Below are 15,381 nucleotides of genomic sequence, written 5' to 3' on the forward strand. Positions count from 1 at the left end.
TTTTTTTGTTTACTCTTTCGGGAAATTTCATTAAAAAAAAAACGCACCATCATATTAACAATTTTTACGAAAGACTAGAAAAATATCAAATTTGAATTTCTAGTACAGACTGTAGTTAACCAACAGCATACTGGGCATATTTCTGACTTGACCTTTCGTAGAGGTCATGGGAACAAATTCAAGGTAAAATTTTGTTAAAAGAACTTTATGCTAATAGCTAAGACTTATTTTCATTGTACTAGATTGTATGTTTTTGTAAGAAAGTATTGCAGTCAATTGAAGAATTAATTCAAGGTGTATTTCTAATAGAGAATATGAGCGAAAAGCATATAATACTCAAACTTATTTATTTTTTCTTTCTTTCATTTTTTAAACATATATAAGAGATGCCGAAGATTGTGTAGTCAGAAACCTGATGCAATAATCAACTTTTCGAATACTTTAATGTTACACATACGATTATTCTGAATGAAGAACCCTCAAATATTTGAAAAATAGGGAAATCTTTGGGTTGAATGCATATTTTCTGTCCTCCCAATACACAGTGTCAGACAGTACAGTGAAGTCACAAGAAGCGCCGTCTTAGCATGGCAAATCACATTAGGCAGCTAAACTGTCCCGTGCTAACGTTTACATGTACTACACACTTCTGCCTATTGCGCAAAGTAAATGCAGTGAAAAAGATTTCAGTGTACATTATAGATGAAATTAAAAAAAAATACAAGAAATTGCAAAGAAACAAAATAGACCTCCACTAGACAGTCTCTCAGAATTGAACCAGTTTGAATGACATTTGTGCTTCTAGATGGTTAACAAGTGCGAGATGTTTGAGAAAGTATGAGGTTAAAACGGCACGTTTAATATGGTGAGTGCCAATATAAAGTACTGAATATTTTTGGTCAGTAATTGGGGATATGATTGCAAAAACTGTAATTCCAAATATGCATGTAATTCATATGCAAATATATATATATAGTGTGAATTATACAGCACCATCAGTTGCATTTCTAATCATTCAATGCTTTTGTCATGTATCTGGCGTTTCCTTTTTTGTCTTCGTGTTAATATTCCTAAAGCATTTTTTGTATCATTCAACAACGATTAAAACGTAAAAACAAACAAAAAGTCAATACATTTTGGTCTTTATTTCCTTTAATATCGTCATTAATCCTGATATAGACATAAAATTTTAATTTTATCATTGAAAAAATGTACAGTATAAATTCAAAATAATAATAAAAAACGTACAGCTTTTTTTCATTGATCAAAAGTCAAAATGAATTGCTTGTCAATGAGGCTTTGCCCATAATCCCCGTCTTATATGCACGAAAAATGATTGCAGAAAGCTGCAGTTTGCCATTACGTTTTGCTAATGCAGACTTTTAAATATCAGCTATACCTTTCCTCAGGTAAATACTAAATAAACATTCACTGGGTTTCAAAGAAACCGAAATAGGCAAAGATAAGATATAAAGTTATTTTATTAAGTCCCTGGTCCTGAGATTCCTTCCCAGACATGAGGTTTCCCTAATCTTTCGGATATATGTTTTTGTCAATACTAGCTATTGCACGATTTTCTTAATGCTAATATACATGTGAATTCTATTGAAATGAATCGCTTATAATGGCTGTAAATTGAAATTGAACCATCGGCTCTGAGATATTCTAGCGTGGTGTCTTAACCGTATCTGGGCGATAGGAGCAAGTCTAAATAAACACAAGATGGACTATGTTTTGTGTTATTTTTCGATAACGCAAATTGGGAACTTTAAAAAGTAGTTCTGTGTCAAATTGGTAGATTACAAATGCAAAAGATTTTTGGAATTTCTTCATAAACAGTGATACCAATACTGACTTTAAAATTTTAACTTGTTTTGTTATCTCTAAAAATTAGAAAAACATAACGCTGAACGGGTACATGGTAAAGCTTAACATTTAGTCATGGACTCCAGCACAATATTACAACAGATGACCGCATGTTGAGAAAGTACACGTTTATGTTGTGTAAGAGGAGCTTTCATAGAGTCCACTGCCTGGCAGTAACTTGGAATGGTACATAGAGTAAGATACTCTGTCAAACTTGACGCGAGTCAACTAATCTTTTTGATGGGCAAATCTTGATAAATCGAGGGGTAATGAATGCAGGATTTCAAGTGTCAATATTCGGTGAAATATTGTAGCGACTTTGGCGCTTTTTTGTCCTATGAACAGATATGGGTTTCTCGCGTTCCATGGACTTGCGCTAAAAAAACAGAATGGCACGGATATTTCTGGGACGACTTGAGCCGAATGGGATGATCGGGAGATCTTTTTATTAATGCCTCAAATGCAAAAACAAAAGTAAACGATTGAAAATGACAGGAGCTTCCCAAATGATTAACTATAATGGTGGCATATCCCTACTACATTGATCAATGACGTAGAACTTCTTAATTTTGAAATCCGTGTATAATGCAAAATAGTGCTATACTGTATGTAGAAATAATTTAGTATCAATACTATGATGAGGAAATTGAGACTCTTGCGAAACGTATCATATTTATACAGAAATATTCGTAAGTTTTAAAATATTCTTATAATAGAAGCAGCTAGCACCAATGTACGCACATTTGTTGTTTTATAAATCACTCTATCTAAGTAGACATATATATACTAGTATGTCTCTGACCTAGAGCTCTAAATCACCAATTACATGTAGTTCAACCAGAGGTTTTCGTGCAATTATCATCACTAGAAAAGCACTACTTCCTGAATTAAATGAAAATATGAAAACCATTGTAAAAAGAAATTTAAAAAATCTAACGTACAAAACATCGGTCCTCAACACACGGTTCTTAGTTTCCTAGTGAAATATTGCCAAATAGTAACCGTATGACCACCTCACTCTGCGCAGTGTTCGACATTACTCTTTCAGCAGCCGATCGCTTTGTCGCCATTTTTTTTATTAGCACTATTTTTTATTGCAGACGAATGCGAGGGATCCATCCTTGAATTGCTACAAGCCAGCTTGTTCTAAGTATTCTGACATTTGGTCACGCAGTTTACTGCTGTCAGACGATTGGTCATCCTCTATATCGGAAGTTTCCAGGTCCTCGGCTTGTTCTTGCTTTTTCTTTGCCGATGCCATTTCCGCTGCATGTTTCTTTCTCCATTTTGTTCGTCTGTTTTGGAACCAAACCTGTAACAATTCAAGACACACATTTACTTTGTGCAAGTTGACGTATTGAAGTATTACAAAAATTGCTCACGTTAAATGAATAACACTCAACAACTTCCGCGCCTCCAAACACCTGTGCTTTGTTATGACATAAATTTCCCAATTACAGATTAAAGCAAAAGTAATAAAATTTCAATATTATTTGTCACTTTAAAAATTGGCAAATAAAAATCTATTTGTGGAGTGTGCATAATTGCGGGTAAGCGGGTGGAAGTGTCAAACACAGTAGAGTTTATTTCTGTGTCCATTCAGATCCAATGGTGTTTTATGCGAATAGTCGAGTGTTATGGGTACCCCCATTTTACAATGAGGTGCTAAATATCAAAGGAATACAGCGATGATTTATTGTGCACATCTGTGCAAAACAGATAACGTGAATACATATCTAGCACAATTGAATATTATTCAATGATTTATTTGTCAAATCAAATCTTTTACCTCAATTAAGTTACTTTGATACGAAGAAAGTTTCATTATCGATACAATTTAACAAGATTTATTGGCAAACTCAACATTAAGAATAAATTTACAAAAGAAATATTTCAATTAGAATCAGCACAAAGACAAAATTCAAAAAAAAAAAAAAAATGCTTGAAATTTACCTATTTTTCAGTGAAAGGATTTTTACGAAGTATGGATGTTTATATTGACAATGTCAACTTGTGAAGAACATTCTCTAAGTACAAAGTTTTGATTTCGAGTTAATTGAAAAAGAATAAAACCGACAGAAACAGTTTTCTTAAGAAAATTGTCACTGAGTGGCTTCGTAAAATTGTATATCGCATAATAAGACGGATAATGACGGTGTTATGTGTGTTTGTAAAGCTGTTTATGGCAAACTGCAATCTGCGCGGTATTTAGCCCCACCTCTTGTAAAGGAGACTGTGCGCCGAGGCCCAAGTGACTAATAGGTATCCAAGTATTGTTGATCTGTTCGGGGATTTTATTAATTTGTGATAAGATTAATTCTGCGGCTAAAACATTTTACTAGGTAATTATTCCCCTCAACAAAAACCCGCTAGAGGTATTTCCGCCGCGCGTCTACCTTTTTTATTGGGAAGTTTTGTTTTGTACCAAACAAGTTGCGGGAACCAAAACAAGCATTAACGTGTATTGGCTGTATCATATATTGTCAGACACTATGTTCTTGCTCCTGGACGATTCAGTATGTCAGTTCATCCGAGGTTAACCACATAAAGGACTTCTTTTCAGCTAGAGGATGATATAATTACTCAGAGATGTATTAAGTCCTACACTAAAATCTAAATTTTAAATCAGACTCTTAATTGTATTTTAATATGTAAAAAATCGGTATCTTTATTTTTTTTTTTCAATATCAAATACTAGTGAAATACTCGAACAATCACTGTACGTATTTGTGATTTCCAAGAGCCTTTTTTAAAAAGTACATGTAATTTTTTATGAAATTAACACAAGAAATATAAATAATTTTACAAATCACAAAACATTATAAAAGGACATAAATTTATTCGCTCTTTCCTTCGATTTAACTCACGAAGTTAATTCGAGATATTAATCTAATCGGGCACTGACCTATTAATATTAACGCCAGAATTCTAATAAAAGGTCTATATAATTTTATTAATTTAATGTGGAACAAATTTTCACATTAATTTTTAAGTGAAATTTGTATTTTTCAATTAAGATGTACAAAACTTATTTACTGAAATGAGGAGAGTGCTTTAAAATATCCAAAGCATGACAGGGTTCTGAAAATTCTCATGAAAAGGAGAGATAACTGTTTGTGTGACAAATGTGGTAAACTTGCATGGAAATTTGAGCGATTTATTGTATAGGAAAAGAAAATAAAGATATATTCTCAATAAAAATAATTTTAAGTAAGAGGTACATGTATCTGAAAAAAATGAATTGTTGGAGATTTTAGTATGTGCCACACTAATATCACTTCGAATTTTACCTGGAAAAACTCTTGACTCCCAAAATGATTTTCCTTCATCAACAAGTCCAAAATATTGAAAGAAAAGTATCTCTGAGTGTTTATATCGGAATAATCTTTAAGTCTTTTTTTAAACAATGCTGAGATTATAGTTGATAATTTAAAAACTTAAAAAAAAAATTAACTGAGTACATGTTTTATTTCATGTCTTAAGGGGGCCGACTGGGGTTTTATTGTTTAAGAACTATACAATTTAGAAACTCTTTTCTTTTACACCATGTGTAGCCAGCACTGACTTTAGTGTACATGCAAAGTTTCAGGAAAATCCAACGGCTGCGTACTGTATTTCTAGGGACCATCTCAAAATACAGTTACATTTACCATAAGATTGTATGGGGAAATGCTTTTTTCGATGTGCAAAGCAAATTACAAAAATACTACAATAGACCTTTTGTTTAAATTAAAATATGTGATAAGCAATACTATAATGAACATTATATGTAAAAAATACAAAATTCCACAGTCTGGTTTCAAGACTGGCCATATCAAAATGTCAAAACTTACGAAATTATCTTGTATAGAATAGTACAAAATATGACAGCTGCTAAGAATTTTTACAGAAAATAATTAAAAATAACTGAGATTTTCAAATTCCTGTGTTTAAAATTTTGAGAGCATATACTTTTTCTTTTACAAACTTTTTGTGACTCCCTCTTAAATAATTTTAGTTTATCATAACTTCACAAACACAGAAAAACGACTTGAATGTACCCATAAGGTACAAAATAATTGGAAAAAACATTTCTTTGAAAATGTCAATAAAATGTTAACCTCTGCTTTCTTAATTTTGTTAAATTTGATAAACTTTATTAAATTTATTGCTTTAAACGCGTAAAAACGCTTTATTTTAATATAGTGCGCGAAGTATTGCGCAATGGAAACCCCAGTCGCCTCCCTTAAGATGGGACAATACTAGATTAATCGATTGTTCAGTCTACATGTATAATACCCATTAGTAAGATAGTAAGTGAAGGTAAGTGGAATGAAGCCATATTGTAAGCATAAAATAATTGTTAGTATTTTTTTCTTTTAAAGAAATAATATTCTCAAGAAAATTAATTAAGAGAAATTATTTCTAACATTTGCAAAGAAAAAAATGTTTTCCCATATCCCTTAACTTGGATTTTAAATTACTACGTATTAGCTTGAAAAGTTTATTTTTTTCCCATTACATGATTTTTCTAGCAGGAAGGAAATCAAAAGCCTGAAAGGATTCAATTGCGCCAAACATGAGAAGCAATTCCAAAACTTCTTTTGAATTTAATAAAGAATTAAACATTGTACACAAAGTATCATGACTGTATTTTGGGACCTTATGCCGTGGTCCGAATTGAACAGGGAACGAATTAATTTAACACCTTCCAAAGTAAACAAACATGGGTGTTGTTTGTTTTTTGTTTTTTATTGTTTAACGTCCCTCTCGAGAATTTTTCACTCATATGGAGACGCCACCACTTGCCGGTGGAGAGCTGCAAATTTTGACCTATACTCGGCACTCAGGGCCATTGAGCAGTGAGGGATCTTTTTCGTGCCAGCACCTACTGCGAAACGGGGCCTCGGTTTATACGGTCTCATCCGAATGACCGGTCTCCACGTCCCACAGTGGGATTCGAACCCGCATTATGGGTGTTGAACAAATAGCAGATTTTTTTTAATCAGTTAACAAACAAAGAATAATTTAATTTACATATTTCTATTAATTTTCTAAACATTGCCCTTTTAGTAGCTTACACAACATTTTCATGAAAGACCTTAGCTATGTGTCTGTTAATATCGTTTGAAACTCATCCGCAGCAACTATCAATAAACTACGGCCCCCATATTTTATTCTTTTTTAAATAAACCCAGTATTAGTGTATTGTGAATATTTGTAGATAAAACTGGTGTGATTTCTTTACAAGAATTTTCAGAAGAAATTGATATGTACTTATTCTTTTGAAGATGAATCTACTGACACCTTTGGATGCTTAAAATGTTTTTTTTATCTTTCGGTCAGATGATCGATCCCTTTATGCTTGAATCCTGAAAATTTGCAACTTGAATGTGATGTGTATGACTAATATCTAAAATTTATTCCAACTTTCCATTTTTCATTTTTTTTTTCAGCTTGGGTGAACTTTGATCACTTGAAATTATCGTATCAAATAAATTTTCATTTCTGTATCTTACACTAATTTTGATAACTGATCTCTATACATATTTTCAACAGTTATATTCAGCGCTTTTGTTTGTTTTGTATGTGTTGTTTTCTTTCTCTTGGTTTGTCTTTTGCATTTGTTTTGTTTTGTAAGATGGGTCAAAAAGTACAATTAGTATTCACAGTTCTTAACATCTAAGCACCAAAACTTAATATCCTTACGCAGTTCGTATATTGTTCTTTGTATTTGTAATCAACTCCAAAATTTGAATTCTAAATTTAAAATGTGTAAATATTGCAGTCAAGGATTTATGTTTATGCCAAGCAATTCCTGCCCTACAGTGGCAAAATAAACTGATTTATAAATATGTGTACCTATAGACAATACAATCAATTCTTCAATATATTTTTTTTGTATGCCAGGCTAATTATCTTTCTTGCTGAAGGACAGTCAGTTGACTACTTATCTCTTCCAGTACCAATCTTCCGGTGTATTTTCAATTAAATTCCAACATCCATGATATCCTTACAAAGACGAAATTGAAAGTAGGTAAAATAACTTTCCAGATAAACTGGATTAATTTGTTAAATTGAAATCACTTTATTGAAGAATTGAGATAACAAAGAGGAAACGGGTATATTGATAAACCCTGAATCCGGTGAACAAAGGCCTCGGGGAGCGACAAAACCCCCTTGATAACGTCTTTGTAGAACTTCAAAGTTCACTGGTGTAATATGAGAGTCAGGGCTACTTTGACAGGATTAGAAGGGGCGGTCAGGCAATATCGTTGCATCGATGGTCGACATTGTCTTGGTGAAAAGTTTATAAAATGGAATTAATTTCTAAGAACATTCATTCCCATTTAGACCACTGATATATAAAGCCTGGCATTGATATAAAGAATTCATTTAGACAAATTACACAACTTTTGAAGGGATAGGATTTGGGGTTTCAGATCGTTGTCTGTGAGTCCATTTGGACTTGTTTCTGTGTGATTTGCATGATTTTCCTCACTACAATCTTCAACTTTTGTTAAAGACGAAAGATTACTATGGTCAGTAAGTGGTTTGAACAAAGTTCCCTTTTGCCACAAACATTCTTCATTCATTGAAAGATTGGATCATTAAAAAATACAAAAATCCAAGCAACAAAGAATTTCTTAGACTGGATCATAAATGCCATTTTTCAAAATTATTTTCGGGGGGGGGGGGGGGTAAATGTATATAAACCAAAAAAAATATTACAAGACAATCGATGCATTTGTATACATTAAAAATACAACATTTATATGGTAGAATAAATAAATTTACAAAAATGATCGCTTTTCATTGGTAAACCTAATAATAGATGTTAATTTAGTTATTAATCTTTGTTTATTTTACGAGATAATCGAGATAATCGATGCATATGTATACATTAAAATACAACCTTTATATGAAAGAATAAATAAATTTATAAAAATGAACGCTTTTAATTGGTAAACTTAATAATAGATGTTAATTTAGTTATTAATCTTTGTTTATTTTCTATTGATATTTTGATGTGAGATTTACTACAAGAGAGTGTATTACTGATTTTGAATATAAACCATAAAATAGGAATTAATTTTTTTTTTTAAATCGTCAATTGAAATAAATAAAATCCATTTCTATATGCATTATTTATCGATACATAGCCCTTCTTTCTGACTTTTTTAACGGTTTTGTTCGCGATTCTCACTGTTTAACAATCAACATACAAATCTTATCTCTCAGCAATTTCTGACCACCGCATAAAATCATGTTTGCACGTGGCTATTTCACATCATAACACAACAGTAATTCATCATCAATATCCGATTTACAAAGAGGGAAACGGTAAACAGAATCTGGAAAGGCCAGCACATCAATAGCTTGTCTCCCTGTGAAGTCTCCATCCTACATACCGCGAAATATGGTCAGCGTAATTTATTACGACTACGAGATTTTAATAATCAGAAATGTTTAAAAATCTGGACGGTATCAAAACACAGTTGTACTTACGGAATTTCTCAGTAGAGAATCTTTACTTAGAAACTGTATCAAATTTAAAAGTATATCACATTTGTTAATAATTCATTGCCCCCTATAAAACTAACGATGAGCGATTCTCTGTCGATGTTTTCCAAATGGTAAAAGGTCCCTCAGAGAGCTACCGGGCCTTCCTTCCTGTCGGAAATACCAGGACATTAGGTGCTTAACTGACAACAATGAAGGCTATGTAGGAGCCGGGATGGTGTAATTGAACATACTGTCTCACAGCGTGAGCCGTCCATCTAATGACTGCTGTGATAGATTTGTGACGGCTATTAACTTCATTGGTGTCAATATTACACATCTTAGAGATAATACATACAATCGGATTAATTAAAAGCATTGCTCAGAAACCACTTAAATTCTAGCAATAAATTTATTTAACTATTCAACTGAATTTCCCTCGTATTTTTGTTAATGAGCATACTGAAAGTTTAATAGACTTTCAGTATTGAAAATCAGAAAATTACTTTTTCGGACTTTTTCTCTAGCTGAGAGAATTTACGTCTCTCATTCAATATCCAGAAAATAAATTTAAATCAATTATTAAGAATTCGATTTAAAAAGATATTTATAAAAATAAAGCGACACGAAAGACAAGAAAATAATTAATAAAACAAAAAATAAGAATTTTATGTTCTATAAACTTAGTGACAAGGAATCCAATTAACAATCAAGTCGATATTTTAGCTATTGTGCATTTTTAACCGAAAATTCAAGCTCCTCGTACGAACAAGGATGCCTCTTTTTTTTTTCTCTCTAATTTTTGAGTTTGTTCCTTTAATTCTCTTAACTTATTCTAAAACCAACAGGAAAAGGCTTGTTCGGACCACCCCTGGGTTCTTCCCTGCCAGAAATCAAATTAGTACCACCTCGACAATGGGGTCCTTGTTAGCATCGGGGAGGGATGATTGCGATAGATAGGGAGATACTTTACACACTGTCCCCAAGGTTGTTTAGAATAATGAGCCAGGGCATTGATTACTTTGATAAAGCATCTGGGCATTTCACGAAACAGTTAGGGGTCCAGGGATTCCACAGAATCGTGACCATTCCTCGATATTTTCAGAGAACCCAAGAAATTTTCAGTAGGAAATTAATGTCGAATTCGCCATTGATTCTTTTGCCGCAAAAATGAAATGAAGTGATTTGACTTGCTAAATTGTTCGATGATTTAAAGGCTTATGGTTAGATTGTGTTTTTATGTCAAATAATCGACGAACAGGAATTTGGATAATCTCTAAAGTCTTGTATCAAGTACACTTTCTTCCAATAATGTTTCGTCCAAATTTCATTGACTTAATAGGTATTTTGTTGGCTTAATTTCGGGCTCATTGGCAATCAATGCAAAATCTAATATCAGTTGGTCTCGCAGGTGTGCAATCCTTAATTTCAATAGGAATAATGTTTTATGGGAGTTGCAGTTAGTCCGGGTATCAATACCTATAAATTTAATTCTTCGTTTTGATTTCTCCTCTGGCTGTGGAGTAACCATATGATTGATATTTAAAAATGTAGTCCAAATTCTGAAGATTTTCTCTCACAGGTGTTTTCGCTTTTTTGATATTTTATCATTTTGTATCAAAGGTGGAACATAAAGACAATGTCAATAAGACATGAATTGTAAAGACATCGAAAACTTCAAAATCTTTTTTTCTCTATACTAGATTTAAGTAAGATCTTTTTTCCTTGTTTCTGCCGTAGAGAAAGACTTGCTTTTACATGCAAAGGCATTTATGTTGGATTATGTCATTCAAAAGTGTCATCTGTCTTTATTATAAAGGACTTGTATTTACCTTGACTTGGCTCTCGGACATCCCTAGCGCGTAGGCCAATCGTGCTCTCTCGGGACCAGCTAAGTATTTGGTCTGTTCAAATGTTTTTTCCAGAGCAAAAATTTGCTGCCCGGAGAAAGTTGGTCGTGTGTGTTTCTTTTTCCCATCTTTGTCCACTACAATGTTTCCTGTACCTGTCCAACGGTTAAATTGACAGTTATTACATTGGGTAAAAGACATTGGTATACAGACCTGTAACATGGAGTTTGTAAACCTTCAAAGTACTAGTTATAGGAAAAGAAACCCGTAGAATTTATTACTAGTTCCTTTTTGATACACCTTGAGCAAGAAATATTTACAAATAATATTTTTTTTAAAATTTCAAATTTTTAAAATTGACTTTACTTCAAAGAAAACTGGCAATTTTTTCGAACAGGATACATCTTAAATTTTTGGAAGATTTTAGTTTTTTGAAAAAAAAAATAGTGGAATTTTGGAATAGATAGAAATTAACTTGGAATAATCATTTTAATTTTCCATAAAATATATCATAAATATATTTGCTATTATTTTATACAACAACAATTCTTGTTTTAAATATTCCTTCGCTTTATCTGTGATACTCTAATGAGAAGTCACTTAACTATACAACTACCCAGACGAGCCTACCGAAAATATACCAGGTAATTGTCACCTTATGTATATACAAATATTCACAATTTCATCATCATTCTTGTTCAATGGAGAACATTTTCCCAGTGATAATTACATATGTATAGTAATTGAACTGAAGTAGCTTTGTAAACAAACATCTTATACTAAACCTTGTGTATGAAATCGATGCATTTCCGCCAAGAAGAGAAATTGACACGATATGGAATTTTATATTTGACAGACATATGAAGGCATAATTCAAAATCGATTTCAACAAATCCCAAATAATAATCCAAAGATTTTTAAAAGAACTTGTTTATCATTTCAGACCCCGTTTTGAGGACATATTAGGTCTTACAGAGATTTAACAAAATATCTATTGCAATGACTTAGATGACCCGCGCTATCAGGGCTGATAACGATGTCTTAAAGTAATTTGGGGGAAAATTATCCAAACGATGTACTTTTAAAGAAGACGAAAACAGTATGACGACATTATTTTCTTTTCTTTTAATCATGATTTTTTTTTAAATCGTTTATTTCTTATTCTCAATTTTGCATTATGCCCCCAAAATTTTATTTTTATTAATCTTTCGATATAATTTTTTTTTTACCCTTATTTCAGTAAAACCAATTTATTCTCAGTGGCACAGTCCTCTTTTTTTGACCACGTGACAACATTACATCCGTCGGTGTGATACTGTTTCACAGACTTATCAAACCAAACTCCGATAAGTTAATAAACACCCGATATTATCAGTATGAAATGGATTTGCTACTATGTAATTAGATATTATCACCTATAAGAAACGGCTTCTTCGGGGTTTGGGACATTTTAAAACAATTTTATCTGACCAAATCTGCTATATTGAATGACCCAATGTTTGTTATCGAATCAAGGAATATTGAATTTTAGTGATCGAGAATTGTTTGGGTTTACCACGTGTGTAAATATAGGTATTAATCAAGAGTCGGTCATTTTCTGTACATATACAATGTATATATAGTTAAAGGTAATGAAATATAAAAATGTGTGTTTTTTTCTTAATTTAATTGTCTTCTCAGTTCAATTTCTGATTTTTTACTTCATTTATCCCCACATTGTAGTGGACAAGAAAATTTTGATTTATCAGTAAATAACGCTTAGATTTGAGTGTACTAATTAACAATATACGAATATTAAATTGAGGCTTATGTTGAAATAAAATTTTAGAATCTGCTTCACACACAGACCTAGTTTAAAAAAATTTTTCAAAGAAGTTTTGATTTCTGTTGCCCTCTTTCCAAATTTTCTATTTTTTTAATTAAATAATTTAACAATTGATGAGATTGTTTAATTTAGCCATTCTTAAGAGTGAAATAATCCGATCTGAGGCGCATCTTTTATTACAATAAACAAAAGTAAATAACGATTGAGAACTAATGCTCTCAAGCAGATGTCTATTTAGACAAAAAATAAACATTCTCACATTCTGTTTTCATTATTTTCTTCCCTTAATTTTCAAAACTTAACAGGACGTGTTCATGCACAAATGTACAGGCTCTCAGTGAATTAATATTAATCAAATAATAATAATAATAAAAAACATGCATGTATTTATTTAAAAAATAAATCAATTTATCATTATGTACAGGTCAAAAAGTTTTGTTGTATGATTTTGTTGTATTAAATTTCCATGAGTTGCAACATGATAAACTTTTTTTTGGTTTCAGATATTATATCTTAATCAATAGTATTAATTTTTATGTAGTTTTTATTTTTTTTTATTATTATTATTATTATTATTATTTTGCTTAACATAGCTTTATTAGTCCCTCATTAAAAAAATAGTAAAAAAATCAAATACGACAAGTCTTACATTCAGTTTTTTTTCCTTCAGTTTTTTTTTTTTTTGGGGGGGGGGTATATTTCTAACTAATCATTTATAAGATTTATTTATACTAACTATTTTATTTCATTATTGAAATTCTCGACTCAAAATATCATTCTTTAATTGAATCGGATGTTAGCCTTATTGAACTCATTTTTTCCTGCCAACGAGAAAGAAGAGAACGTTAAACATTTCTGCAGGCTTCATTGTGTCTATTTGCTCGTCTCCAGACAAAACACCGAAGACGACTTTAATCTATTGTTTGCCTGAAAACCGTTTAAAGTCAATACACAAAATGACTGTGATTCTGATTTGACCAGGCTGTTTTTCACCCACAATCCTCTTATGTGGAATAAACAACATCATATACTGATAGAAGGTAACCACAGACACTAAATTCTATGTAACAATAGGCACCATTTTCTTTCAAATTGAAACAAATTCTTTGATTTTTTTTTTTTGGGGGGGGGGGGGGGGTCAATGTGATCTAAAATAATTTGTCCATTGAAACTAAAGGCACGTTGTATTTTTAATTGGAAATAAAGCTTTTGAATTCAATATCTGTTTGTCCATTGATCTTCATTTGTTTTGATTCTAGATGTCAAAGATTACACATAAACTCTTTCAAAACATTTTTTACCCTCTATTAAAATTTTTGTCAGAAATGAAGGTTAACCTAAATCAATGATTATTTTCCTTACTGTTGGGTCGCCAGCTTTGACCATTGAGAAGTCCCGGCCAGTAAATAGGCGGTCGTCCGGGAAGTTCCGCCAACTTGGGCATTCTGCATTGCGAATTTAAGTACATCCCAGCAGCATTTAACCTGGAAAGTCCTAGAGCATGAATCTGAGGTCGACTCAGGATATCCTGAATTCCATGAGGGGTGGAATTGGCGGAAAAATTCTTCAAAGATTGCTGATACTGGGCTGACGTCAAGAAATTGGCTGCAGCTGACGACGTCACTGGGGCTTTCATTTCTGTCATATTATGAAGGGCTGCTAAAGGGGGAGAACTTAGCACAAACGCCGGTTGTCTCCCGGTAGAGTCCATATTAACATTCATGTTCAGTAGTGATGCCATGGACATGGAGTTAGGACTGGCATTTTGGTGAAACCCCGACGTCCCATTGTCATTTGAGCAATAGTCCAGCATTCTTGTTGTTTGTCGACGTTAGATACTTTATCTACTTAATTAAAGCACGTTTTTACCAAGCTGTCTTCCAGTCCATGATAAAGAATTCGTTACATAATATATGTCCAGATTGAAAAACCTGAAGACACCGGCATCAACCTTCTCTGTCTGTAGGTTTGTCTTTGCACTGCTTTGGTTTCCTGCCGAAATTACGCCTCTCTTATTTTCCGTAAGTTTTTATTTGAATATAGTAGAGTGCAACCATATCAGTTGACCATTTACTCTCTTTACAAACCGCGTGTAGATTTTGTAGAGTGAAAACTTGCTCCCCTAATCAATCAAATATTACTCTCCGAGATATCAATGCCCGATTGTCGGAAAGACCAACCTCCCAGATAGAAGACGCGTTCTGATTGGCTGGTTTATATGATACATTATCAAAGCGACGGGTTCTTCCTAACTGATTCAATTTCTTTTCTCCAAGTCTTTTTAAAATTTTCACTATTTGAGCAAGAAAAGAACATTATTGATAAAAAAACTATTTTTGAAATTCTTGGAGAAAAGTA

At 32.3% G+C, this 15,381-nt stretch overlaps 1 protein-coding gene across 1 annotated transcript; it reads right to left on the reverse strand.

The window, feature by feature from the left end:
- Positions 1-2,995: 2,995 nt before the first annotated feature.
- On the reverse strand, positions 2,996-14,904 carry LOC133180220 (homeobox protein Nkx-6.2-like). Its single transcript, XM_061314782.1, has 3 exons — positions 14,386-14,904; positions 11,181-11,353; positions 2,996-3,178 (listed from the first exon to the last, which is right to left on the reverse strand). Exons 1-3 carry the CDS (start codon positions 14,834-14,836, stop codon positions 2,996-2,998), a joined length of 807 nt encoding a protein of 268 aa, XP_061170766.1. The 5' UTR covers positions 14,837-14,904.
- Positions 14,905-15,381: the final 477 nt, after the last annotated feature.

This window comes from Saccostrea echinata, unplaced genomic scaffold, assembly GCF_033153115.1.
Source record: "Saccostrea echinata isolate AGI-Se365-2 ecotype Australia unplaced genomic scaffold, CSIRO_AGI_Sech_v1 ptg000001l, whole genome shotgun sequence".
Classification (NCBI taxonomy): Eukaryota; Metazoa; Mollusca; class Bivalvia; order Ostreida; family Ostreidae; genus Saccostrea; species Saccostrea echinata.